The sequence below is a fragment of the Paramisgurnus dabryanus genome, chromosome 19 (assembly GCF_030506205.2).
Source record: "Paramisgurnus dabryanus chromosome 19, PD_genome_1.1, whole genome shotgun sequence".
In the NCBI taxonomy this organism is placed as follows: domain Eukaryota; kingdom Metazoa; phylum Chordata; class Actinopteri; order Cypriniformes; family Cobitidae; genus Paramisgurnus; species Paramisgurnus dabryanus.
The window spans coordinates 31,257,059-31,284,457 of record NC_133355.1 but is presented as its reverse complement, the minus strand read 5'-3'; the positions used below and the strand labels follow the sequence as shown (position 1 = coordinate 31,284,457).

General features: G+C 36.9%; 1 protein-coding gene across 3 annotated transcripts; it reads left to right on the top strand.

Moving 5' to 3' along the window:
• Positions 1–1,355: 1,355 nt before the first annotated feature.
• Positions 1,356–26,688, top strand: top2b (DNA topoisomerase II beta). Of its 3 annotated transcripts, none has more exons than XM_065290917.1 (35): positions 1,356–1,844; positions 3,131–3,310; positions 3,538–3,628; positions 4,983–5,046; positions 5,777–5,922; positions 8,482–8,579; positions 8,667–8,879; positions 9,013–9,186; positions 12,362–12,463; positions 12,751–12,888; positions 13,028–13,166; positions 13,346–13,503; positions 13,816–13,941; positions 14,053–14,163; positions 15,314–15,419; positions 15,506–15,615; positions 15,956–16,048; positions 16,288–16,402; positions 16,695–16,816; positions 17,519–17,667; positions 17,798–18,029; positions 18,183–18,317; positions 18,402–18,602; positions 18,793–18,988; positions 19,206–19,297; positions 20,675–20,830; positions 20,970–21,053; positions 21,131–21,337; positions 21,449–21,608; positions 22,610–22,777; positions 22,871–23,057; positions 24,990–25,069; positions 25,333–25,422; positions 25,505–25,728; positions 25,806–26,688. In XM_065290917.1, the coding sequence occupies exons 1-35, from the start codon at positions 1,803–1,805 to the stop codon at positions 25,959–25,961; spliced, it is 4,845 nt and encodes a 1,614-aa protein (XP_065146989.1). In that variant the 5' UTR covers positions 1,356–1,802; the 3' UTR covers positions 25,962–26,688. The 3 variants fall into 3 exon arrangements, with proteins under 3 accessions (XP_065146989.1, XP_065146988.1, XP_065146987.1); XM_065290916.1 differs by having other exon boundaries at positions 3,116–3,310; positions 21,131–21,331; XM_065290915.1 differs by having other exon boundaries at positions 3,116–3,310.
• The last annotated feature ends 711 nt before the right edge of the window (positions 26,689–27,399 follow it).

The window sequence follows — 27,399 nt, the reverse complement described above, 5'->3', positions numbered from 1 at the left end:
TCTAGAGCTCTTAGATCTGGACATTCTGATTTATTGTTTGTCCCTAGAACTAGGCTTAAAAACAGGGGTGACCGCGCTTTCGCGGTCATTGGTCCGAAGTTATGGAACAGTCTCCCGGCCCACATAAAAGCTGCTCAAACACTCTCTGTTTTTAAATCTGCCCTGAAAACTTACTTTTTCTCGTTGGCATTTAATGTTATTTGATACTAGCTGTTGTGTTTTACCTTATTTTTAATTTTAAATTGTTTTATCTAATTTTGTTCTCGTCTCTGTAAAGCACTTTGGTCAATTTTAAATTGTTTTTAAATGTGCTATACAAATAAACTTGTATTGTATTGTATTGTAACAAACAATGAACAATAAAGTTTTTTTTTTCATTTATTAATTCTTGTTAATGTAGGTTAATGTCAATAAGCTACAGTTATTAAAATTCAGATTAGTTCATGGTACATTAATGTAAACAGTTTAAACGTTTGAATGTAATAATATATTAGTTAATGCTAAACTTAATATGAACCAAGATTAATAAAGGCCATAAAAGTATATTGTTTATTGATAGGTTACGTTAGTAATGGATTACATTTACTAGTTGTTAACAAATACAACCTTATTGTAAAGTGTTACAAAATATTATATAAAAGAATACCTGTACACTCTAAAACTTTGGTGCTAAATAGTACCAAATGGTTGTAACCATAGGGAACTATTTTTACCATTTTAGCACTACATAGCAACTATAGCACCTCTGTAGAGTGGTCCTAAGCTGTAAAGCATGACTATAGCACCACTTATGGGTTAACATAGCACATATGGTTCTACACAGGTGCTTCACAGGTTCTACATAGGTGCGGTTTAGCATTGAAAATGGTTCCCCTATTATTAAGAGCCATTGAACCACTTTTAGTGCTATTTAGAATCATTTTCTAAGAGTGTAGAATCAAAGCTTTCAGTTTCATTCTGGTACTTTACCATTGTGTATTAATTATTTTTAAAAACAGAGAAGCATGGTATCTTGCAAAAAACTCCAACTAACACCAACCAATGTTAGTGTTAGAATGTTTTCGATCTTATTATATTTTCATATTACAATTATATAATTTTTTAAGAAATATTTACCATATGATGCATTGCATGTGCTCTTGGTTCGCAACCGATCGTCAAGTAGGGAAAGTTAAGAAAGAGGGTGCGTAAAATGCAATGATACGAATATTTTGTCACAAATGTTTTATTTTTTGACGCAAATATTTATTTTCTTCAAAATTTAAAGGGCATGACGTCACACGACGTCGATCACATTATTATTGGTTGACACGCCGGTGCCTTATATTCTTATTGGTCGGGTGGAGCTGTGGGGGCGTGTCTCCGTGCAGATAGTGCAGCCGGACTGACGCCGCGGCTGTGCGTTATTGAATTAAATTCCTTTTTTATGTGGCATTAATTGTACTTCGCACACGACGAAATTAAGTTTATTTGTTTGTGTAACGTATTAACTTATTTTTTTCCTTTATTAGAATTTAATTAAGCCATTTTAACATTATTTAATATTTAAGAGCTAGTGAAAAATTCTAGGCCTTGAACAGGCGGCGGCGATCGATTTTAACAATAGCCGACAATCATTGAGACTAAAGCCGCACACTGCCTGCATGAGAGTCGGTATCAGAAGCTCGGCTTTGTTACAGCAGTAAATAAACAAAGGACAGAGGAACCGCAGCAGACCGGATGGTGGCGGGTGTTTGAGCGATTTGCAGATCACATATGGACGATTTCTGATTGTTTTTCTGGGCAGACTTAAACAATAGAAAATGTCTAACGGTGCAGCGGGAAGCGGGGGCTTAACATGGGTGGTAAGTCATAACTTGAATTTTAATGTGATAATTCATGCGTTATTACACACACATAAGCATTACGAGTGTGATTGTTAGCACACACACTGCGCTGTAGCGTTTTAACAGTGAGATTCATCCAGACATGAGCTCATAGACTGCGTCTGCATTCATTCATTTACTCTGCTTTAGAAAAGAATAACGTTGCATCCCATTATAAAACTCTTTATTTATCTATTTTAAGCACATTTACTCAACTTCTTTGTGTATGATTTGTGAAACACGCCGTTTAGAAAGTTATTTTCTATTGATTCACTCAATTGTGAATGACTCCTAAATTGTTACTTTTTCATCTTTGTTGAGTCAAACTCAAACTATTGGGATGTTTAAACAGAGAGGCCGTAGGTTTATTTTATTCAACACTGAAACCTACAACTAGTTAAACCTTAAAATTACTTAAGCCACAACAAAGGAGCAAATGCTGCTGAGAAATAGGGGGGTTTGTTGATGTTACTACTGATCCCAGAGCTGTGCAGATGAATTACAAATCATACCAGACAAATGTGCAGATGGTAGCATACTGTGTTGTTAAATAAAATACATAATTAACATGTACTAAACTAACTAAATAATTAAAATGAAATAACAATGAAAAACATAAATGCTTATACAGCATGTATTATTAGTGCATATTATTTTCAAATATTTTTAGTGCTAATGCAATTTTTTAAAACATTGTATCTCTTCAAAACAGTGGAAAAACACGAACAAATAATAAACAATTGTTGTATTAACTAACATTTAAAAGGTGTAATAAATACTGAAAAAATATAGGCCTATTTCTAAGTATACATACTTATTGTATTAGATAGGTAATGTTAAATGAACTCATATTGTAAAGTGACATATGGCAATTCACAGAAGTAGAAAACGTGAAGAGTCACATCTTTGGGCAACTTAAAAGAATAAAAATGTAACCATAATGTTTGACATTCTGTTTATTGCATTGCTAGAACTGTATATGCTATAATAAGAGTATTTTCTGATTTTTTTTTTTAAATCGCATATTATTTTTGTACTTTGAGTAGTTGAAACTGTAGTTGATTTATTTTAAATACTTTACCAACTATGAATAAATCATTAATTCACCATTTAACATTTTCTGTCATGTGATTTCCAAAGAATAATCTGAAAATTTAATATAAACAAAGAATACCACATCAACAAACTTGTGAGTGGTTTGATAGTTGTGTATAAGTTTAACAAAGCTGCATAAATGTATCTAACAACAGACCCTTTTTGACAAGAACAATGGTTCGAAGAAAGAGGAGGTGAATGGCCGAGGGGATTCGGGAAAGGGTGAGGCGGTGAAGAAAGAAAGTTCAAAGAAGATGTCAGTGGAGAGGATCTATCAGAAGAAGACTCAACTTGAACACATCCTCCTTCGTCCAGACACTTACATCGGTTCGGTGGAACCTGTCACTCAGGTAAGAGGGCACACACATTCATTATAACACTGATGTTTTATTAGGGATCTCTTCTGTAATATAGACCAACCTGTCATGAAAATCACTGCAGGATAGAAATGAGTTATTTGTCTGTAGTACTTGTTTTGCTGATGTATTTATTACATTGTTTTGTTTTAGTTTTATTCAATTGTCACAAGTGACATAGCTTCTGTAAATAATACTAAATGTTTATGTGTGTTCTTTAGCAAATGTGGGTTTTTGATGAGGACATTGGAATGAACTTGAGGGAAATTACGTACGTCCCTGGACTGTATAAAATCTTTGATGAGATTCTTGGTAAGATTATTTCTTCTCTTTTGCTCTCTATGCTTCATACTTTGTCTGGCAAATGTTTTATTTCCAGCCCAGTCTCACGAAATTACGTACCTATAGTCACGTAATTTTTTTGATTCTTTTTCGTGATACTGTCACTAATTTCCGCGTTTTTTTCGTAATCGTATCATGAATTTCTGTTTATGTCTCATTGTCACGTATTGTTTACTCAACTATTTTGTCCTAATTTCATACCATTTTCGCTTTGGTTTAGGGTTAGATTTAGGGATCGACCGATATGGATTTTTTTTTTTTAGTGCCGATACGGATTTTTGTTTCATCAGCCTTAGCCGATGACCGATACATCCTGCCGATTTTCTTGAGCCGATATTTGGAGCCGATACTGCTTTTACTCACTCAATTTACATCTTAAAAATGACACGATGATACCAAATGTTACAAATCTCAATTTAAAAAAAGTAACATTTATTAAACTTAATAAAACTATATTTAACAATAATATTGCCGGGCAATATATTGGTTTATCACTAGTAAGATGTACATAAAATAACATGCTTACCCAAACCCAACTCTAACCCTAACGCCAGGCGACAATGTTTTTAAAATTTAGAAAATATGACAAAAAAATCAGAAAAAATAGTATAAAACAATACTTCAAGTGACATCCTAATGCAAACACCAAATCTAACCCTAAACCGAAGCGAAAATGGTTTGAAAATAGTAAAAAGCAGTTGAGTAACCAATACGTGACAATGACACATAAACAGAAAAAACGCGGAAATTCGTAACAGTATCACGAAAAAGAATAAAAAATTACGTGACTAAAGGTACAAAATTTTGTGAGAATGGGTAGTTTATTTCACTTCACAGTAGTTTTTTTACCAAACTTAGTCAACATGAAAATGGAGCAACTAAAATCTAACCTTTATACGTTTTACAATTTACTTTATTAAAACAATGTTTCTGGTTTTATTATTTATAGTTTGTTACTTGCCATTTCCTAAGAAGAAACTTAAAGTATGTCTTTGTAATCTGTCATTAAAATGTTTGCCTCAAAGGCTTGACTTTGAAAACTGTTTACATGTAATATTTAGCAACTTATTCGTTTTATAATAATTTTATTATGATATATTTTTTGGCCATTGACTGCTATTGTAGGAAAGGAAAGTTTTTAATTTCACATCCAGATAAAAGACTGAACTGCTACCATAACAAAATTTGGGGTCTCTTTCACACAACCTTGTAGAAACACAAACATTGAAAGCTTTGCTATATATTTTTTTCAGTAAGCTAATAGGTCTGAATGATAATTTTCAAAATCTTTCATGCTGTAACAATTTGTTTTCTTTTTCAACAGTCAATGCAGCTGATAACAAACAAAGAGACAAGAACATGACCACCATCAAAATTAACCTCGACCCGTGAGTGATGCCATAACATCTTAATTCTTATCTGCTTACTTAGGGGTTGTATGCACACAGTTTTAAAATAAAACAAAAATGAAAGAGGCAGAGAGAGCAGCCTCATGAATTTTTTTTAAACGTGGGGTGCACAATTTTTGAAAAACGCTTTGGAAAAGGGAGTCGGGCTGAGTATCAGCCAATCAGCAGTTAGAGTCGTTGCCTTGGTTGTGTATGTGTGTGGTGGGTCTATCAAAGAAGGTCCAGATTCTATTGGGGTAGGGGCGTGTTTGTTTAGGTGATTTCAGATGTCAACATTGGCTTTCAGAGATCATGCACCCCACATTTAATGAAAGCCTAAAGAACACACTGAACACTGGGTTCGTGCTAAAAGTCCGGTACGATGTAAAAACATTGTGCTCGGAACATCACAATAGATCAATAGATGGAGAGCAGGCTGCCTTTGTTGCTGCTCGGACACATTCGACCACATGCATTTAGTGTCGTCCACTTGTGATCCTATTGACCAAACGCATCTTTATACCAGGTGTAAACATCCTCTTACAACAGTCGACACGATCTCATGTGCTAAATAAACATTAGTATTACGAGTTAACAGTGTTGCAATCAATAACTTTACTGATTCCTGTAACATCGCAATGAAAATAACAAAATTTTAAGTGTAGTAATGGGCTGGATTTTTATGCATGTCTATTTGGGTCGTGATTTAAAGTTTTCCCCATTCAAACAGAGATTCCAACACCATATCTGTGTGGAATAATGGGAAGGGCATTCCTGTGGTGGAACACAAAGATGAGAAGATGTTTGTGCCTGCACTGATCTTTGGACACCTGCTCACCTCCAGCAACTATGATGACAATGAAAAGAAAGTCACAGGTATGTAAAACAAGCATATATGCAAATCTCGAAAAGGAACTGCCAAATATAAATGGGGCAGTGTATGTCAATTAACTTGGAAATAGTAATTAGTTACTGATTACTTCTCCAAGAAAGTAATCCAGTTACTTTACTGATTACTTATTTTCAAACGTAATTAGTTAGTTTCTTTACTAGTTTCTTTACTAAGTTACTTTTCAAAAACATGATGCACAACCTGAATATGCTTCAAAGCAAGAGACCTTTCAGCCTAATTCTATTCTTTCTGCATATTCCATCATCTAAAATTGAATCAAATGAAACATTCTCTTTTTTAACCTCTCGACACGCACTAATTTGTGGGCATGATGATGTCGTTTTTTTTTTAATGTTGCAACAACATCTATATAGCCTACTGTTTACAAACATTAATAATATTAATATTACTATACATCGTTTAAAAGGTCTACGGGTTTAGCATCAGTGTATGGTCTCTGTTTTGAGATACAGATTCTCTATAATCATAAATGTAGTATTTTGTGACAGAAGTCCAGATGACAACATGCAAAATATAAACAGGACTTCTTCCCTTGTGTTGATATAACGATCGCGAGTCAAATCCAGTCTGTTTCAGATGTGTGAATATCCCATGAAATTCGTCTAATAGAATTTATCAAATGACCATTTTCATCCACAAATGCGTATAATCCATGAAATATAGATATATAGTCTGTTGTTTACATCAGATTTCACATGAACGTCTTATATAATATACAATCTGAGGACTATTTACATCTTAACACTGTATGAGATGGAGTCGCAGCGGTCACGTCAGCTGGGGGTTCAGGTTTTTTTCAGTAAGTTTCACATTCATGTGCCGGCTTGCTAGGTGTTTGCTCAGATTTTTTGCTGTAGATAAAAGTTTTATTCCAACGCAGAGTGTACAACGGACACTGATGTTTTTATCACCTTTAACTGAGTTAAACTCATAGGAATGTAGGTACTTTCAAGCATTAAACGCTGCATGATTGTTCTCTGCGCTTCGTTGTCTCTTCATCTTTAACACTACACTGACTGACGGCACCACGCTCATACGTCATTGTCACTCGACTTACGTCACGAGACAGTCTCACGAAACAAAATCAAGGTTAAATAACACAGTAACGCAGCCTGCTTATGGGGAAGTAACAGTAATCTATTTACTGTTTTTGCAATTGTAATCCCTTACTTTACCCGTTACTTTAAAAAAGTAATCCGATTACAGTGACGCGTTACTTCTAACGGGTTACTGCCCATCACTGACATTGGGCAAATTGTTATAGATATCATTTGTGTTTTTAGGGGTCTAAGCACAAAATTTTGGACCCCTAGTGTTAGGCTTGTTGCGATAGTCGGTGAAACGGTGATTACCGGTGCTTCAGCCTCTCACCGGTTAGATCACTTGCCCACCGCGACACCGTCTTTCACCGTCGTTTTGATATTTTCTTGTAATTAAATCATTTAGTTTCGTTAGAGAGAGCAAACACTTACAACTGTATGTCTGCTGTCTGAATCTAGCGGAGCTGAACGCGCGTCATCACAGAGCAGCGGCTGCGATTGTCAGATTTCATTCCTGTCAGACTGCGGCGAGCAGACAATGGCAGAAGCCGCGTGCTTACTCGTTTTTGTTATAAGATACATATGATGTTTAATATAGGCGAGATTGTTTTGTTGTTGTGTTTTTCATTAAGAATAATAATAAACCCATCATTCAAGCAGCGCTTTATGGAGGAATAGCCGGTTGCTCTGCTTGGGACTGGCGGGTTTCTGTCAGAAGTACCTGCGCACATTGACTCAAGCACTTAAACCAGCTGTTGCACTCACATTTGCACGCAAATTCATACGCGATTTAACGCAGCGTACGCAAGCGCTGGATTTAAACAACAGTTGCATCTAACTCAAAAGTGAAAGTAAAATGCGCACTTCTGTGCATTTGTAAGCCCCTCCCACCCAGTGAAACCGGTAAAACCGGGTTTGTCACGCGCTGATTAACCGGTGGGAAAATTCTGTCACCGCAACAACCCTACCTAGTGTACTTGTTCTCGTTTAGTGGGAGCTAAGGGTGGGTGGTATGACTAAAAACCTGTTTTTACCTGTTTTCACAATTTCACAGTACCAATATATACCACAACTGACTGATTACTTTAAATATTTTTATTGTGTGATAGGCTGTTTTATTTTATCCATATCATGTAAAAATGTCCAGTTTTTTGTTGTTATCAACATACATTTTATTGCAATCACTTTAGGAGTTTTATTGCAATCGTTTTATTGCCCAAGCCTTAGCCAATTCTGTTAAATGGTGATTAGTGCAACAGCCCTTGGAATGCGCCACTGGGCTATATACAGTATGAAGGCGATAACAAATTTTTCCTCCTTCAGGCTAGTTTTAAACTTTTAGCTGCAAAAATCACCACCCTCTTGCTGAACTCAGAGGTCTTGCTATGCAATGTGAATTGACACACAGCATTTCTGTTATTTTGAGAGTAGCTATGTACATACTGCACACCCAGACTTTACTCTTTAATCTTATACCTCCAGGTGGGAGAAATGGATATGGTGCTAAACTCTGCAACATATTTAGCACAAAGTTTACAGTGGAGACGGCCTGCAAAGAGTACAAACGCAGCTTCAAACAGGTACAGACATTTTGCTGAACAGCAATTTGAAACATATATAAGATCTATAAGGAGACTTAACTTTGAACACATGTCTTTCTCCCATAGACATGGCAGGAGAACATGGCAAAGACTAACGATGCAAAGATAAAGTTTTTTGACGGTGAAGATTTCACATGTGTTACATTCCAACCTGACCTGGCCAAATTTAAAATGGAGAAACTGGACAAGGACATTTTGGCCCTGCTGACCCGCAGGGCGTATGATGTTGCCGGCTCCTGCAGGGGTGTTAAAGTCATGCTCAATGGAAAGAAACTACCTGTAAGTCATCTGCAATTCAGTTCAAGTCACTAAGAAGTGTTTATCGACTTCTAATGTTGTGTTTTTATATTAAATTTTTTTATCTTTCACATATATTTCTAAACATTGATCATCTGTTTGTTTGTCACTGCAGGTAACTGGGTTCCGGAGTTATGTGGACCTGTATGTGAAGGATAAACTGGACGAGACAGGGGTCGCTCTGAAGGTGGTGAATGAAACTGTGAATGAGCGCTGGGAAGTTTGTCTCACCATGAGCGAGAAGGGATTTCAGCAGATTAGCTTTGTCAACAGCATTGCCACCACCAAGGTTTCTGAAATGCACTTTTATTTATTCTGTTTCAATAAGCCACATAAGGCCTCATACTCTCCAGAGACAGTGTTATGTTTATGAAACAAAATCACAAGATCATGCTACACATCAAAGCTAACTAAAACTAAACGTAATAATAACAGGGCTGCTAAATTGCTGCATTAATTAACTACGTTCTGCATATAATAGTTTTCTTGAATGTTACATCATTTAGATAAAAAAACAGTGGCTTCTGGTGACTTCTCTTCCGAGGGCGCAAATTTGGAATATGTGTTCATGTAAACTATGTGCATCATGTGTCTTGTCCAAATAAGTGCCTGCTCCACACAAAATACTCACAAGACACTTCAATGAGATTAAGGGACTATCTGGCAAACGCGAGTTTTAATTCTATCATAATCCCTTTAGACCAGGGGTGTCAAACATACGGCCCGCGGGCCGCATACGGCCCACAAAGGTGTCCAATCCGGCCCGCGTGATGATTTATACAGTATTATTAAATATTAAATACATATTTAAAAAACCCTTTCAGGCGGGTGTCTAGTTCGTTTTTAATATGAGAGACTTGCGGAAAGCAGCAAAACGCGGAACATAGACTAAACACGGTGCCCAAAATCTTGCTGTTACTGCTCCGCTAAAGATCCACTGATTCCAGTAATCCACTTCGTGTTTTCCCGCCCGCTCCGCAGCATCTCTGTGCACTCTCTGCCTGAAGAGCGAAGACAACAGTTTCCGAAGTTCGTTGCATTAACAGGTAGATTCAATACATTAAATCAGTTGTTAAACAACAGAATTAGTAATTTGGAAGTTTGTTTATGTATTTCTTCCGGTAATGATTTGCTGTCGGTGTTTTAAAAGTGCTAACAACTTAGCAAGCAAAATAGCCTCATTCTTAGTATTAACGTTACAATACTTGTCTAATCGATTTAATCTTCCCGATCAGATCTAAGTTAATATAAACACTAAATTTGCTGTTGTTGGCACACTTTGTAGACAAAAACACCAATGCCTTGACAAAATAACGACAGAGAACGGAAAGAGAGGCTTTTAGCAGCAATTCAACATTGCAAACATGGATTCAAAGCTCCATCAGGCAAGCAGGTAAATCATATATGAATATTTAGCAGATCGTCACATTTTAATTTTTGTTATTATATTTCCCATTATAATCACATGCTAGTAATATAACACATCATATTTATAATACTTTATTAAAACCATAATAATAGTACCACCCCCCTTAGTGCCCTTTTTGGTTTGGGCCACTGCCCCATCTAGCATTCTCATTTTCTAAATGACTGTTCTCATTACAAATATATTCCAAAGAAAAGTGAATGGTTTATAAATAATTTTGGCATTAAGGCAAAAGAAGTTAAATTAAGGCTTTTCAACCTAAGGCCAGTGGATTTTGTACAGTTGTAAATTTGTGTGTATAATATACAGTATGAGTGTGACCTTATGAAATGTAGTTTTCACAAAGCTGTGTGTTTCTCTAGTTTTCTTGCTAAACAAACTAATGAATTGGTTTGTTTAGTTAATATTAACACAATTATCAGCACACTAAGGTTTAAAAAAAATTATCCGGCCCTCACATCATGGCGTTATTAACCATCCGGCCCTCAGCCTAAAATGAGTTTGACACCCCTGCTTTAGACGCTTGTGCAGCAGGCACTTATTTTGAAAAAGACGCATGATGCACATGGTTCACACGTCATTTTGAAATGACGAACCACACATGATGGGCTACATGCATGTTGTGATGAGCTTCGCATCGTGCACCCTTGGAAAAGAAGTCAGTGGCCGCCACTGATAAAAAAAGCTCTTAATATTGATTGTTGCATAGAAATAAATGAAGAATATTTAGTATTGTTTTATTTTTGTCCAGTTTTTGGGTGCTACTTTACAAAAAGGTGATTATTTTATTGATTTGTAGTTTTTTCATATAATTAATACATTAAACAGAGTGGCCAATATATCTGTAGTAAAACCTTGATAGTAAAATAATTTGTATTAAGGTAGATACAAGTCAGTCCGCCAAAACATGGAACTAAAACTTTACTAAAATTAAACAAAATAATTTATTTTTATTTTATTGTTTGCATTGCACCTGCTTTCTGTACGTGACTCCTTTTCATTCATCTCATTCAGTAGACGAAATGAGAAATGTACTAAAGTTTACTAAGGTTTACTAACTAGATGTACTGTACCAGATATTCAGTTATTTTACAAACGTGATTTCTCTCGATCAATCTCAAAGCAGCGACTCGTTCAGTGAAGGCTGTATTCGTTCAGCACATTGAGCCAATCATATGCACTCTCACAGCTCATATAGACCATTTTGCAAGGTGTAAACAACACTGGTCCAGAAACACTTCCTGTTTCAGTTTGTAACTGTTTTTTTTTATTTCACATATATCTTAAAGATGTTTGTTGAACCTTTTGATTCAGTTATATATGTTCTGTTGATTGTATTTATCCTACCATGTATGTAGTGTTAAAAAACTGAAACAGGAAGTGCTTCTGGACCAGTGTTGTTTACATCTTGCAAAATGGTTTATTTGAACGCCATTGGCTTGTGCTATTGTCACTGTTTAAAGGCAGAAAGAAGCCTGCATGTCATTGTACACACTCCGCGAGAAGGGTGGGAGATTTCATATGGGTCAATAGATTGCGTGAATGAAAACAATTTGTTCACCTAAAAGATTTTTTTTTTAAAAATCGATTCGTTCACCAACATTATATCAATACGAACTAGTATATTTACAGATAAATTATGTTCATGTGATTAAACAGTCAAATATAATTTTGACTGAAAAAAGCAAACAATATACAGATAATTGACTGCTATTTAAAAATGCTGTTTTGTACTCATAAATGGGAAATTCTTTCTGCCGCTCTTTCTGTTTTCCTACAGTGGGACATTATGACCTTGCACTTGCTTGGCAGTCTTGCAGACAGTAGATAAAGTTTTTCCAAAACGTCGCTAGATTTGTCACCACCACGCGGTTTTAAAAATGACACTTAAGGGCTTTGAAAAGTCACTATATCTTAGATAAAATCTCAGTATAGAGCCCCTCCTCCAGACAGTTGTCAGTTTTTGATGATTGATTGCAAATTAGCGTTTATACTAAGTGTTGCATTCAAATATCCATTATTCTTGTTGCTGTCTCAGGGTGGAAGACATGTTGACTATGTTGTGGACCAAATAGTGGGAAAACTGATTGAAGTCGTGAAGAAGAAGAACAAAGCTGGAGTCTCAGTGAAACCATTCCAGGTGAGCATTGACTTGTCAGCAGATTTCTCTAATACAGGGTTTTTTAAACGTTTCTGTCAGCCAAACCCTTGACCTAAATTACTTCCTTTAAGTATACCATTGAGATTTTAAGTAAATATTTAAATAATTCAATTGCACATTTGTATGTTTAACTTCAAAAACATTTGTTTTAAAGTTTTTTATCAATATTATTTTACATTGTTAATGTAATTATTACCTGTTAATTTGGACCTTCATCCAGTAATTTGCACAGTTTGAAACCTGCACCTTGTCTTTTTCATTTTCAGGTTAAAAACCATGTGTGGGTATTTGTGAACGCCCTGATCGAAAACCCAACTTTTGATTCCCAGACCAAGGAAAACATGACCCTACAGACCAAAAGCTTTGGCTCCAAATGTCTTCTCTCTGAGAAATTCGTCAGAGCTGTAAGCATGTTAAAATCTCTCATACGTACTCTTATGTTACCGCTATTTTGCAGTTATTTAATCCATCATGGTTATCAAATGCTTTTGGTTTTTAAAATTGCTTTTGGCAAATTTTGAAGTGTGATTTGTCTCATTACAGGCCACAAACTGTGGGATTGTGGAGAGCATACTGAACTGGGTAAAGTTTAAGGCTCAGACACAGCTAAACAAGAAATGTTCCTCTGTCAAACACAGCAAGATTAAAGGAATCCCTAAACTGGACGACGCCAATGATGCTGGTGAGTCCATGACACCTGAAGTTATCTGCTGTCATCAGCTGTTACAGGTCTTACATGTTATCATGAGATCTTTATAACAGTATTTGGGCGTTTTTAATGTGCCCACATGCCTTGTTTGACTTATACTTTTTCAAATGCTCGATTTAGCAGTGCCATAACTCTTTCTCTGTGTTATGTAGGTGGTAAGCACTCTTCTGATTGTACCCTAATCCTGACTGAAGGAGATTCGGCCAAGTCTCTGGCTGTATCTGGATTAGGAGTGATTGGGCGAGATCGATACGGTGTGTTCCCTCTCAGGGGAAAGATTCTCAATGTGAGGGAGGCCACACACAAACAGGTAAGATCAAAATCAAAAGAAATTATATATTGCATAATGCATGTCAAACCTATTTTAAGACCATTAAGAATCTTCTGCTGTGGCATTATTTTTATGACATTTATTATAATGCATAAATGTCTAATTTTTGTTAATGTAATGAATAAAAAGTATATTTTTATACATCGTGATAATATTTGTTGTAATGCCTTTAATAAAGTTGCGGTAAATTGTTTGTTCACATTATGAAGAATAAATACATTTAAGAAAAACAAACATGAGTTTTAATTATATGGCTGTTTAAATATATTTCGATCCGTGTTTTGATCATAGATCATGGAGAATGCAGAAATCAACAACATCATTAAAATTGTGGGTCTTCAGTACAAGAAGAGCTACGAAGATCCAGAGTCTCTCAAGAGTTTACGCTATGGAAAAATTATGATCATGACCGATCAGGTACCATAATCTGATTTATCTATCTATTTATTTATTATACGTTATCTATTTAGTCAGGATGCAGACATGTTGTTTATGTTAGTGAACAGTGATTTCATTATCCATACTCAGGATCAAGATGGCTCTCACATCAAGGGTCTACTCATTAACTTCTTCCATCACAACTGGCCATCTCTGCTTAAGCACACCTTCCTGGAGGAGTTCATCACACCCATCGTAAAGGTACAACATGTTTTGTTTACAGTCGCAGAAGAAAACTCACTTGGCAAACGTATTTCCGTCCTGCTTTTTCAGCATTACTTCCCTTTATTTTTACCTTATTTAAGCAAAAATTACATGTCACCACAGAGGCTTATGGTGGGCATCAGCCTAAAGGGGGTCGCACACCGGACGTGCAGCTCAGCACCCCGGCGTTCTAAAAAACAGAACACATTGTTTTCTATGAGTGTACGCACACAGGCGCCACCTGGCGGCGTCTGTCCACTGTGACTCAGGACACTGCTCAAATCCCTGTCGCGCCACTCACATAGTTTAACATTAAATAACATCATTTTTGTCCCAAATCATTAGTGATTAACATTGGCTGCTAACGTATATTTTGCATTTTGAAGTAGACGCTATCTGACTAAGCTCGAGTTATTTAATGTGCACTTCCGGTGTCCGATACCTCCGAGTTGTCCTAGATGCGACTCGACGTGGTGCTGAGCTGTGCGTCTGGTGTGTGACCCCTGTAAATACAGTCTAGTCTTTCTTCCTGTTTGCTAAGGTGGAAGGAAAAGTGAATTATTAAAACTTAAAAAATCTAAACATTCACTAGGAAAGATATTACAGTAAGGTTCAACATTACTTAAAGGTGCAGTGTGTAGATTAAAGCTGCATCTAGCAGTGATATTGTGAATTGCAACCAACGGCTCAGTCCACTGTTCACCGAAAAGCATAAGAAGCTACGGTTGCCGCCACATGACAAACATGTTGTATACAGACAAAATACATTAGTGACAAAACACGCTCTGTAGAGCAGTTTGTCCGTTTAGGGCTACTGTAGAAACATGGCGGCACAAAATGGTGACTTCCATGTAAGGGGACCTGCAGTGTATGTAGAAAAAAAACACCTCATTATATGGTTTTAAATACATAACAGTTCATTATGTAGGGTCTTTATACACCACTGATTGTAATATAGTAATATAGTCACACTGCACCTTTAATGCAAAAGCTTATATAAACCAATGCAGTTCACCAATGATAAAAAACGTATTTGAGTCCAGGTACAATATATTTTGTCACATCTGGTAAGCTACATGTTTGCTTGTCACAAAATGTCATCAATCACATTTGTTACAATGTTATTATCATATTACTTCCTTTACAGGCCAATAAGAATAAGCAACAGGTGGCGTTTTACAGCATCCCAGAGTTCGAAGAATGGAAGAAACATACTGAAAATTATAAAACGTGGCACATAAAGTACTACAAAGGTTTGCGTTGTTTGGCTTTATTATTTGAAAGATACCGTCTCTTATAACTGGCATTTACAACTATATGCTTGTATCATATATTTAAGGTTTGGGTACCAGCACAAGCAAAGAAGCAAAGGAGTATTTTGCCGACATGGAGAGGCATCGAATTATGTTCAAGTACAATGGCACTGAAGATGATGCTGCCATAACGCTGGTTAGTTTTAAGCTTCCGCTCTATTTCCGTACAGCAGTACGCTTAAATTGACACAAGTTGCATTTTGTTTCCATATACAGCATTGCATTTATTAAGATGACTGTGTCTATGAAATTCAGGCCTAAGTCTAATAATAAAATTATGGAGATTGATTTCAGTCTTTGGCATGACCTTACGCAGTTAATAATAAAGATATCAAGCTTATATTTTCACAGAATGTTCTTTACATTATATAGGATGATTTTATGTAGAAACCACAAATAAAAGACTTAAGCTAAAGATAAAGCTTTTAATGAAATTATCAGACAGCTGGTTAAACTAATGTGTGGCCTGTGCTCAGGCGTTCAGCAAGAAGAAGACAGATGACAGGAAAGAGTGGCTTACTAATTTCATGGAGGACAGACGGCAGAGGAGAATGCACGGACTGCCAGAGGTACACAAACACAATTTATTCTGGACACACTGATAAAATGCACCTTGAATTTACTGTATGCTGCTTTGGATGAAAGGTCCTTTAAATGTATAGCAAAATGTAAATCAGAATTTTGTACCCAAACAATTTTCTGGATACATTAGGAACAATATCCTTGGGTAGATGTATGCATATATGATGTAATTTACTAATGTACAGTTTTTTAAATCTTTTATTCACATTGGTCATTTATTTCACAGCAATACCTGTATGGCACCATGACACATCACCTTTCCTACAATGACTTCATCAACAAAGAACTGATTCTTTTCTCAAACTCAGACAACGAGAGATCTATTCCTTCACTTGTTGATGGTGTGTATCTTCAGTCTTGCATCTACATCCTCTTTGCTCTGGAGTTGCAGCAACAAACTACTCTAAAACCGAACATGAACAAAACTATTTAAAACCAATGCAGTCCTGATAATGTTTAAAGGCTAATTCACACTCATCTGACAAACCTCAGAAAACACAGACGAACACCAGCAAACTTAACTAGAATTGCGGTGTTTGGTGGATCAGTGTGAATTAGCCTTAAACACAAAGGATAGTAAATTCAATATTAAGTTTGTGTAGTTAAGTGTTTGTTATTCTTTAAATTGTGCAGGTCTGAAGCCGGGTCAGAGGAAGGTCTTGTTCACTTGTATGAAGAGAAATGACAAGAGGGAAGTTAAGGTGGCCCAGCTTGCCGGATCCGTGGCTGAGATGTCTGCGTACCATCATGGCGAAGTTTGTAGCAACCATTTCATTACATTTGTTTACAATATTACAACAGTGCAATTTAATATTTCTTGTGTGGAGATATTGGGTCCGTAAGTGATAAAAACATGATGCAACATGACAGATCGATGTTAATGAGTCTGAGTAAGAATGCAAACATGGCAGAAGGTAAAGAAATATGTTGTTTAGATGATGAAGATAAAAGGACCCAGGATAAAACCCTGCTGTACCCCTGTTATACTTATTACAATGTCCTGATATTTTTCAAAAAGCTCTACAGATTTAGAAAATACACTGGGATACACTGAATTTACCCAAAGACACAATGATAAACACTATAAACTTATGAAATAAACTGCTCACCAGTTTAAAAAAAAAAATTGCCTAATGCAATTTTTAAGCAGACATTTATGACCTCCAGATGTGGCTTTTGTGACGTTTTGTATATATTGCAGGAGGGCGTAAGTATTATAGCTCTTATTAAGTCTTATAAACATTAAAATGTCACTTTCAATTTGCAGTGATGAAATAGTAAACTATTTATCTTTTGCTTTGGTGGCAGTGAAAAGTTTAGGCAGAGCAAAAAAATTCTGTTGAGCTTTGATGTTTTGAAGCTAAATGTATGTTTTCTTTCGGAAAAACGCATGATATTGTTATTTAAATTGGGAAAATTACGGAATTGTTTTTAAAGAGATGTTATGTTATCTGCAGCAAGCTCTGATGATGACCATCGTGAATCTAGCCCAGAATTTTGTGGGCAGCAACAACATCAATATTCTTCAGCCGCTTGGTCAGTTTGGTACTCGTATCAATGGTGGTAAAGATGCTGCCAGCCCACGTTACATTTTCACTATGCTCAGGTAAGACTTGGTTTCTTCATTGGCATTAGTGATCAAAGCAAGTATACTAGTGCATGCTGGTCCTTTTCTAAAGATATATTATAGTTCTAAGGTCTTCAGGTTGCCTTTATTTGTTTTAATCTTCTCTTAGCCCACTGGCCAAACTCCTGTTTTCCGCTGTGGACTCCAGTCTGCTGAAGTTCTTGTATGATGACAACCAGAAGGTGGAGCCAGAGTGGTACATACCCATAATACCTATGGTGCTGGTGAACGGAGCCGAGGGCATCGGAACTGGCTGGGCCTGCAAGATCCCCAACTATGACCCACGAGAGATTGTCAACAACATCAACCGTATGCTTAACCACCAGGAACCCCTGCCCATTGTAAAGTCTTTGACACATTTATACTTTTTGAACAAGCCTAATATTGTATGTCTGTAAAGACAATATTACATACATTAAAACATTAAGGAGAGTAATGTGTCTCACAATTCATTACGTCTTTACTTATTCTGTGCATCTCTATCTTTTCCTCAGCTGCCTAGCTACAAGAACTTTAAAGGCATTATTCATGAGCTGGGACAAAACCAATATTTGGTCAGTGGGGAAGTGTCCGTCCTGGACAAAAACACTATTGAGATTACTGAACTTCCTGTTCGTACCTGGACTCAGGTAATCTATGGAGATTCTATAGTCACTTAAAGATTTTGTTACTGCACTATTGTTGTACTCATGAGTTTTTTTTGTCTCTGACAGGCGTATAAGGAGTCTGTTCTAGAGCCCATGCTTCAGGGAACAGATAAAACACCTCCTTTGATCTCTGACTATAAAGAGTATCACACAGACAGCACAGTAAAGTTTGTGGTGCGTATGACAGAGGAGAAGTTGGCACAGGCCGAGGCAGCCGGTCTTCACAAGGTCTTCAAACTGCAGTCCTCTCTCACATGCAACTCCATGGTAAGTGTTGTGTTCTCGTTTAATCAATTTTTATTGACACTCTCCTGCATAGTTGGTCTGAAAGAGATGGCCTGTCATCAAATAAGGCACTGCTTAGTCCTGAAATCTGTGATATAAATGACACATTTCTGTTGCACATTTTAAAATTTAAAATCAAGACATTTAAGTACTTTTATATAATACCTTGCAGGTGCTGTTTGATCACATGGGCTGTCTGAAGCGCTATGATTCCGTGCAGGACATCTTGAAGGAGTTTTTTGAACTACGTCTGCACTATTATAAGCTAAGGAAAGACTGGCTGATAGGTAGTCTGGGTGCTGAAGCAGCCAAACTCTCTAACCAGGCTCGATTTGTGCTGGAAAAGATTGAAGGGAAAATTTCAATTGGTAAGATTTTTTTTTTTTACATTTTCATCCGCTTTTAAGATGCTTTTTTAAAGGCCCTTCCTGAAATGACCTGTGTCCCTTTCTTGTGTTTCTGGTTGTTGATTAGGATTTATTTTAAAGTATTAAAATAGTATTTATGCACTTAAAGTAAAGCCATTTTCAAACATTACAATGTATATCTTTCTGTATGTTTTAATGGTTTACATTATTTTTGCAGAGAACAAGTCAAAGAGAGATTTGATCCGAATGCTTGTGCAGAAGGGATATGAATCGGACCCTGTCGTGGCGTGGAATAAAGCCCAGGAGAAGGTAATTGTGGTAAAAGACTCAGTGATGAGTATGCAAATTTGGCATTTCCATTTGTTTACTTCAATGAAATTATGGGTGTGCCATATCATACCATTCACGATAATACCGGTATAATGCTTTACATGATTAAAAAAAAGTGATATCATGATTTCAATAATATAGCGACACGATGACGTATGTCCCATTTACGTAACGCGCAGAGCAACAACACCCACCTGAGAGCAAGAGCAGCGAGGGTGATGTGCGGCCAAAAAGTTAACTAATGACTCCACGAGCATCGCTGTGCAAATTACTTTAGTTACTGTTAAACTAAAGTGTTAAAGAGTTGTGTTATATACCATATTAGTTTTTCAAATAAACGCCGGGCCTCTGATAGTGGCTGGGGGCGTGGTCATCGCGGACAAATAAAGGCCGGTCTCAAATTAAGGCTGGGGAAAGATGAGTTCTATTCTTTTTCCATTAAATTATGTGATCTGATTAGTTTAAATCTCTATTTGTTTCTTCTGCGAGTGCTGCATCGTCCGCTACTGGGTCCTAAAGTACACCCGATTTCTCACAACATACAGACCATAGACAAAGATGACTTGCCGATTTCTCCTGTGTTTATATGAAAATCTGATTTATTCACTTGTGTTTTATCTGAACTGGATTAACATTTATCTTACGACCCCAAATGTGCCATGATTAATGTTATTTATTTAATGTTTATGCGAACAAAAGTGCACGTACATGTAAAATTATTTTAAAATTAAAATTTTAAATTGTTAGCTAATGACTAAGATTAAGTTTCTGGGATCTGTAGAAATCTTCGGTAGTGTCATAGTGATGTCAAATATTCATACCATTTCATCTCTAGTTTGTACTTTGTTTACATTTGACTCATGTGCGATCGTGTCACTACTTTTGCACTTTAATGTCACCTTAAGACAATGGATTTAAACTTCACATTAGGTATTCTGTCATCAACGACAGCTCATTGGATGGAAATTGCCCTTGCTTTTGCATAATTTTTTTAATACCATCATAAATATCATTACCACAAAAATTCTTAAAATATCATGAGTTTGTATTGCCCATCCCTAAATGAAATGTTCGATTTTTGAATGATCGATCAATAGGAGGAGCGACACAGATTTGTTGACAGCCTTCAATGTTCATATTTACCTCATATTTTTGATCAGGACTGTATTTACCTACTTAATCATTATTTTATTCATTACAAACCCACACTTAAAGCTACACTTAAAAAAAGGTTGGGAAGCAGATCATTAATAGACCATTTGTAGTCTTTTAATGATAAAAAGTTTTTGGTTGTTCATAGTTGTACCATTCGCTTATTGTTCATTTCTTTCTGATTGGTCGGGCAAATGATCTCAGTCATTGGAGGATGAGGATGGTGGTGGTAATGACAGTGACAGCTCAGTGGACTCTGGCTCGTCCTCCGGGCCTAATTTTAACTACATTCTGAACATGCCACTGTGGTGTTTGACCAAGGAGAAGGTGGATGAGCTTCTCAGACAGAGAGACCTTAAGGTACATCAATATAGTTATCACTTTTTCATTGTCAATAATATATAAAGTTATAGTCCAAGCCACTAAAGACACATTGATGGATGATTACAGCAGGTTCCAGTATTAACTGTGAGTGTGTGCTTTTTAATGTGTCATACAGAAAGGAGAATTGAATGAATTGCAGAGAAAGAATCCAGAGGATCTCTGGAGAGAAGATCTTGCCGTCTTCATAGAGGAGCTGGACGTGAGTTTCCTAAAAAGCACGAAAGAGAGGTTTTAAGAAAACGACACATGTGAGAGATCTCCATCTTTGTTTTTCAGCGTCTGGAGGAGCAGGAGAGGGAGAGCGCGAACTCTGGAAATGCCGTGAAGCTAGTGAAGGGGAAGGTGGGCAAACCTAAAGTGAAGAAAATGCATTTGGAGGAAACTCAGCCCTCTCCTTACGGCCGCAGGATAGAGCCACAGGTCACACAGGCCATGAAAGCTGACGCTTCCAAGAAACTCACCAAGAAAAAGAAGGGGGTAAATGTTAGTGTGTTTGTGTTTAACTTGATCCTTGTGTGAATTATTCAAGGACTTTCAGAGACATTGAATATAATTATGTCTTGATATGTGTTAATGTTTGTGTGTTTGTGTCAGGCTGAAGTGGATCCAGCAGTGAAGTTGGAGTTTGATGAGGACAGCGCGCTTGGCTCAAACGGAGGCACCACAGAAAATTCCCTAACTTCACCATCTGGCCTACCCAACCCAGCAACAAAACCCAAAGCCCCGCGGGTCAAGAGAGAGAACAAGGAACCAGGTAAGAACAAAACCACCATTTTACTGTGAAACTCTTTAGCATTAGCATCACATCATTATATATCACACAAATGTCAACCTGTCTGTGACAAAAGCCCCATTCGCACAGCGGGAACCTTTTCATAGTAGATATTTGTGGAGCTACCTACTTTTTGTAGCACTGCAAGTTATGGGAGATTTCATAAGCCTATAAGTTGTTTTTTTACATGTATGCAAACGTATGCTCACGGTCTAATGCACAGCTTTGCAAAGCATAGTTTATTTGACTTGTACGCGTAGACAGACGTTTGATGCATGAGCACTGCGTCAAAATCTGACCAAGCACACATCCACCTTTTACAAACAGTTGGTAAGTTTAGTCTTTAAGTTGTTATTTTGTGTCGAATTCTCCTTGCGCACCTTTCAGCTATAATCCAGTACTCTGTATATTGTCTTTCTTTTGTGACAACAGTGTGCATGTAATTGTGTATTATAAAAAAGCTTTTGTTTGGGGCAGATTGTTGTCTTTGTGCTGTATGTTCAGCCCATTCTTGAGTAACCATCCCAGTATTAGTTCCTATAAATAAGTACTGGATTTAAAGAGTAACTTAACCCTAAACCAACTTTTTTTAGTTAATGATCTGTAAGAATGATGCTTTATTAGTGTAATTTTTTTGACATTTGGATATAAAGTTTTTCAATACTACAATATATGGTGTAAAAACGTCTAAGTGCTGCCCTCTTCAGGTTGAACGGTGGGTACTGCAGTTGAATTTTCCTATTGGATGTTGGGTCCAAAAAATAACTCGTGACGTAAGCAGGTTCAAGCTCACCACGCCCTTGTTATGATCTCACCACACACTTGGTACGAGCTTAGTTCGTCCCCTCTATCTCTGTTGGGATCTGCCCACTTTTCTTGCATTTTTCAAATATTGCAGTGGGTGGAGTCAGGCTCTGACCAGGGGTTTAGTTACGCTTTGAGCAGTTCAAAAGCAGCTATAGGTGTTCTGTTTGTCTTTTCAGGTGCTCCAAGACAAAGGAAGCCTGCTGGTGTTAAAGGCTCAGCTAAGAAAGTGAAAAAGAGGAACCCATGGTCAGACGATAATGAAAGTGATGATGAAAAATCTGACATTGAGCCGGATGTAAACGAACCTGTCATTCCCAGAGATACCACATCCAGGAGAGCATCAGGTGTGTGGGAGTTTACCTATAAATATGTCCTAAAAAAATGATGTAATCATGAAATATCCTGAAATGGTGTGTGTTGTGTTGTCATCTTTTCAGCGGTGAAGGCCAAGTACACATTTGACTTCTCTGAGGAGGAAGATGCAGATGATGATGAGGAACAAGAAAATTATGCTTCAAGCTCTCCGGTTCAATCATACAGACCAACTCCCACAGAGCAAAACAATAATGTTGATGAAGATGATGATGATGATGATATATTCCCTCCAAAAACAACATTACCTTCGTATGTGCATCTATATCTGTTCTTTGACATATATACAGAATATATGCATATATCAAATTTTTAAAGACTATTCCTTACAGTTAAAGGGATACTCTGACATATAATGAAAATTACCTCATGATTTACTCACCCCAAGCCATCCAAGATACATATGCCCATCTTCTTTAAGACAAACATAATCAAAGTTATATTAAAAAATGTCCTTGCTCATCTTTATAACAGTGGTAAACAGGAACCAGTGAACCAAGTTCTGACTATAAAGCCCAAAAAAGTGCATTCATCCTTCACAAACATAATCCACATGGCCATATAAACAATAATAACTAGCATCCAATACGCATAGATAGTAGCATAGCGTATAATGCGGTAAGAACAGACTCTCATAAGAACCGTGCGTTGTGAGTCGTTTAAAGTACAGATGGGGATAACTCAATATCCTCTTATATTGAAATCCTCCGCAATTTTCTTTGCGTTCTTCACTATGCCACTACATCACTATAAAGCATATATACTAGGGTTGTTGCGGTGACAGAATTTTCCTACCGGTTAATCAGTGCGTGACAAACCCAGTGATACCGGTATCACCGGGTGGGAGGGGCTTATAAATGCGCATGCAGACGTTTAAAAGCAACGTTTGCGTACCCTGCGTTAAATCGCGTATGAATTCGCGTGCAATGCGTGGGCAACAGCTGGTTTTAATATAGTCAGTGTGCGCAGGCACTTGTGACGGAAATCCGCCAGTCCCAAGCAGAGCAACCGGCTACTCTTCCATAAAGCGCTGCTTGAATGATGGGTTTATTATTATTCTTAATGGGAAAACACAACAACAAAATATTGCTTATATTAAACATCATATATGTATATTATAACAAAAATGAGTAAAAACACGTCTTTTGTCATCGTCTGGTCAGTCAGCTTGCAACAGGAATAAATGAAAACTGACACCTGCTGCTCTGTGATGTGACGCGCGTTCAGCTCCGCTGAATTCAGGCAGAAGACACATTCAGTAGTTGTGTTTGCTCTCTCTAGCGAAACTAAATGATTTAATTACAAGAAAATATCAAAACAACAGTGAAAGACGGTGGGCAAATGATCTAACCGGTGAGAGGCTGAAGCACCGTGTATCACCAGTTATACCGACTATCGCAACAAGCCTAATATCTACATGGCAAAAATGACTTTCTTACTTTGTATTTTTGTCTTGTTTTAAGTACAAATATATAAAGATTCTTCAATCAAGATGCATTTTCTTAATTTGCAAAATGACCTAAGAAAATAAATCTAGTTTGTGGACAAAAAAAAATCACATTTAAGTGAATTTGTGCATGAAACAGATTAAACAAATCTCAAATTGAAGTGAATTTGTGCATAAAACAAGGAAAAATCCCATTGGAAAACAATCTGCCAATGGGGTAGGCAAAAAACTTGAACTTTTTTCTTAAACACTAAATTCAAGAAAAATTAAATGTAAAATTTCTTACCCCATTGGCAGATTTGTATGCCTGTTTTAAGCCCAAATTCACCTAAATTTAATATTTTTGTCTTAAAATTAGACTTATTTACTTAGGTAATTTTGCCCTTTAAGAAAATAAATGTTGATTTAAGAATTTTTAGACATCTGTACTACAAAAAGTAGGGATGCACCGAATATTCGGCCGCCGAAAATACGTTCAAAATGTTGAGATAACGCAAACCGCGACCTGCACGTGCTTGTCTGAAGCAATTTTTGCAGTGTATGGCAACATTAGCTCACTATGCTTAAACTCTCTCGCTAAAACATGACATAGACAAGATATGGATAGAAGTCCTTTATTAACCCCCTGGAGTCATGCTGTTTACATTAATCAAAATTGGATGCACTTTTTCTGGGCTTCAAAGTCAGAATTTGTTCTGAGATTGTTGTGTAATAATCTCGAATAATCTGCTTTGTAGGACTGCCTCACCAGTGAAAAAAGAAACAAAGAGTGTGTTCTCATCTAAAGCTGCCTATGCTGACAAGAGCAGCGGTGACGGTGCGTGCGTGTGTTTACAACAGGGGTCTCCAACCATGCTCCTGGTGAGCTACCGTCCTGCATATTTAAGTTCCAGACCCAGCTGAAGCAGCTGATCAAGGTGTTCAGGGTTGCTTGATAATTGGTTGGAACTGATGTCTGCAGGACGGTAGCTCACTTTATGAGCAGGGTTGGAGACATCTGGTTTACATTTCTAAAAACATGCTATTCAGGTATGGTTAGTATAGTAAATGTTGTTTATAATGGGTTCATTTGTTGATCAGATGTGAAGTCAGACAGCGATGATGACCCGGCTCCAGTCTTCTCATCATATTCCAGCAGTTCTGCATTTGAGAAACCATCACCTAAGAAAGGTAAATTCCTGACCTGTGATCAGTGAATATAAAATCTGTCATGTTTAATTTTCTCATTAATACATATTTTTTGTACCTTCAGCTAAGAAACCTACAGATGCAGCACCAAAACAGAAGAAATCTTCAGCAAAAGCCAAAAGGCCCAATCCAGCCACCTGGGACTCGGACTCAGAAGCAACTGCTAAAAAAGCACCAGCAACCCCAAAGGCAGGCAGCAAAGGGCGTGGCAGAAAGAGGAAACAGTCCAGCTCAGAGGAGGAGACTTATAATCCTGTGAAGAAGACAGGAAAATCTACCACAAGCAGGGTAAGTGGTATATCCTCTAATAATGAATCCTCAAGCCTTGTTTGTGTTACGTAATAGTTACGCCTACTGTCTTTTAGAAAATGAAGAAAGCATCTGACGATGAAGATGTCGATGCAGACACGAACACCTTCTCCCGATTAGACTCGAGCAGAGATCGGGCTGGTCGAGCTAAGAAGGAGGTTAAATACTTTGATGAATCTGATCATGGCGAAGACGATGACATGTTTGACTAGAAAACACCTTCGCACACTCAGTCCAGGGGCCTCATTTATAAAGCCTGCGTACGCACAGATTTAATCGTAGAGCAAAAATCCACAGCAACGTTCAGATTTGTAAAAACGGTCTTTGGCGTGGAAAAGTGCTTAGCGCAACGTCAGGGCCTGATTGTTTGTCCGATTGCTGCAGGTTTTTGAAAATATAAGATATTATTGCTCCTGGAAAAGGATTTAAACATTGACGGGTGCTCTTTTATATGTCAATGACATTAATTCGGCAACTGTTCAGCTGCGCACAATTTCAAGATCATTTGCGATTAACAGTTTCTCTTCTGTGCGTTCGTTCTATGAATCACACGTACACGCTTTTGAGAAATGATCAAATTTAAGACTGTTTCTACGCAGCATTTTATAAATAAGGCCCCAGAAACATGCTTGTTGAAGTTACCTGTCCTCTGCCCAGCAGAACTTTTGTACATTTCCTCTCCATTTTATTATTATTTTTTTTTATTGTGATGTTCAATTCTTTCTACTGTGTAGCTGTTTTAATCTTTTTCTTATTGTTATTATTATTGTTGGTATTATTGTTATGATACATTTACAGTTTTTTTATCATTGAAATGTATCTGTCTTGAGCAGCTTTTAGATGTGTAGGCCACTGTGCTTTAGCACCTTTTAATGATCTAAAAATAGAGGTGATTTACCTTTTTGAGACGACTTGGAAATAAACATGAAATGTAAATTACTTGTGGTGTCTGAAACATTTGTTCAGCAACTTAAGACTAGTGTGATAAAAAGTCACTTGCTTACCATGTAAGGTTATACACTAGTCAACAATTGAAGTGGATCAAAACATTTGTCTTAAAACCAATACCCAATACTTGTTTTTGTATTAGGACAACTTTGATCAACGTTTTCGATCCACTTCAAATGTTGACTAGTATATTTAAACCACATCATAGCCTAGGTTTCCTTTGATGAGCAAAAGGACTGTGAAGAGAAATTACTTTGCTAGAGAAAACTTTGTTCCCAGAAATACCACATCCACTTTTTTAATCCGTCAAAACAAGTTTCACAAGTTTACACGTACATGAAATCGCAAATGGGTAATTCGTATATGTTAATTTATGTGTATTTGGCGTACTGTCCGGGGAGGGCTCCGAGCTCAGAATATGACCCGAACCCAGAGAACCCTTCAGTTATCAGAAATCTTTTCATTTATCTCATGATTTCATATGAAGCTTTTAGTTTAAGTCAATGGTATGACCTCCTTTATTGTTTGGGAATTGCAAAAAACTAGAATAAACTACTTAATTTAGTGAGTATACAATGATTGACAACGTGTGATTTGATACTTTCCAGCAGAAATTTTGAAAAATGCAGTTTTCATGAAAATTGTCACTGGTGTTAATGTCACTGGTGTTACCTTTCTTATGGGTAACTGTTTTTTTTTCTT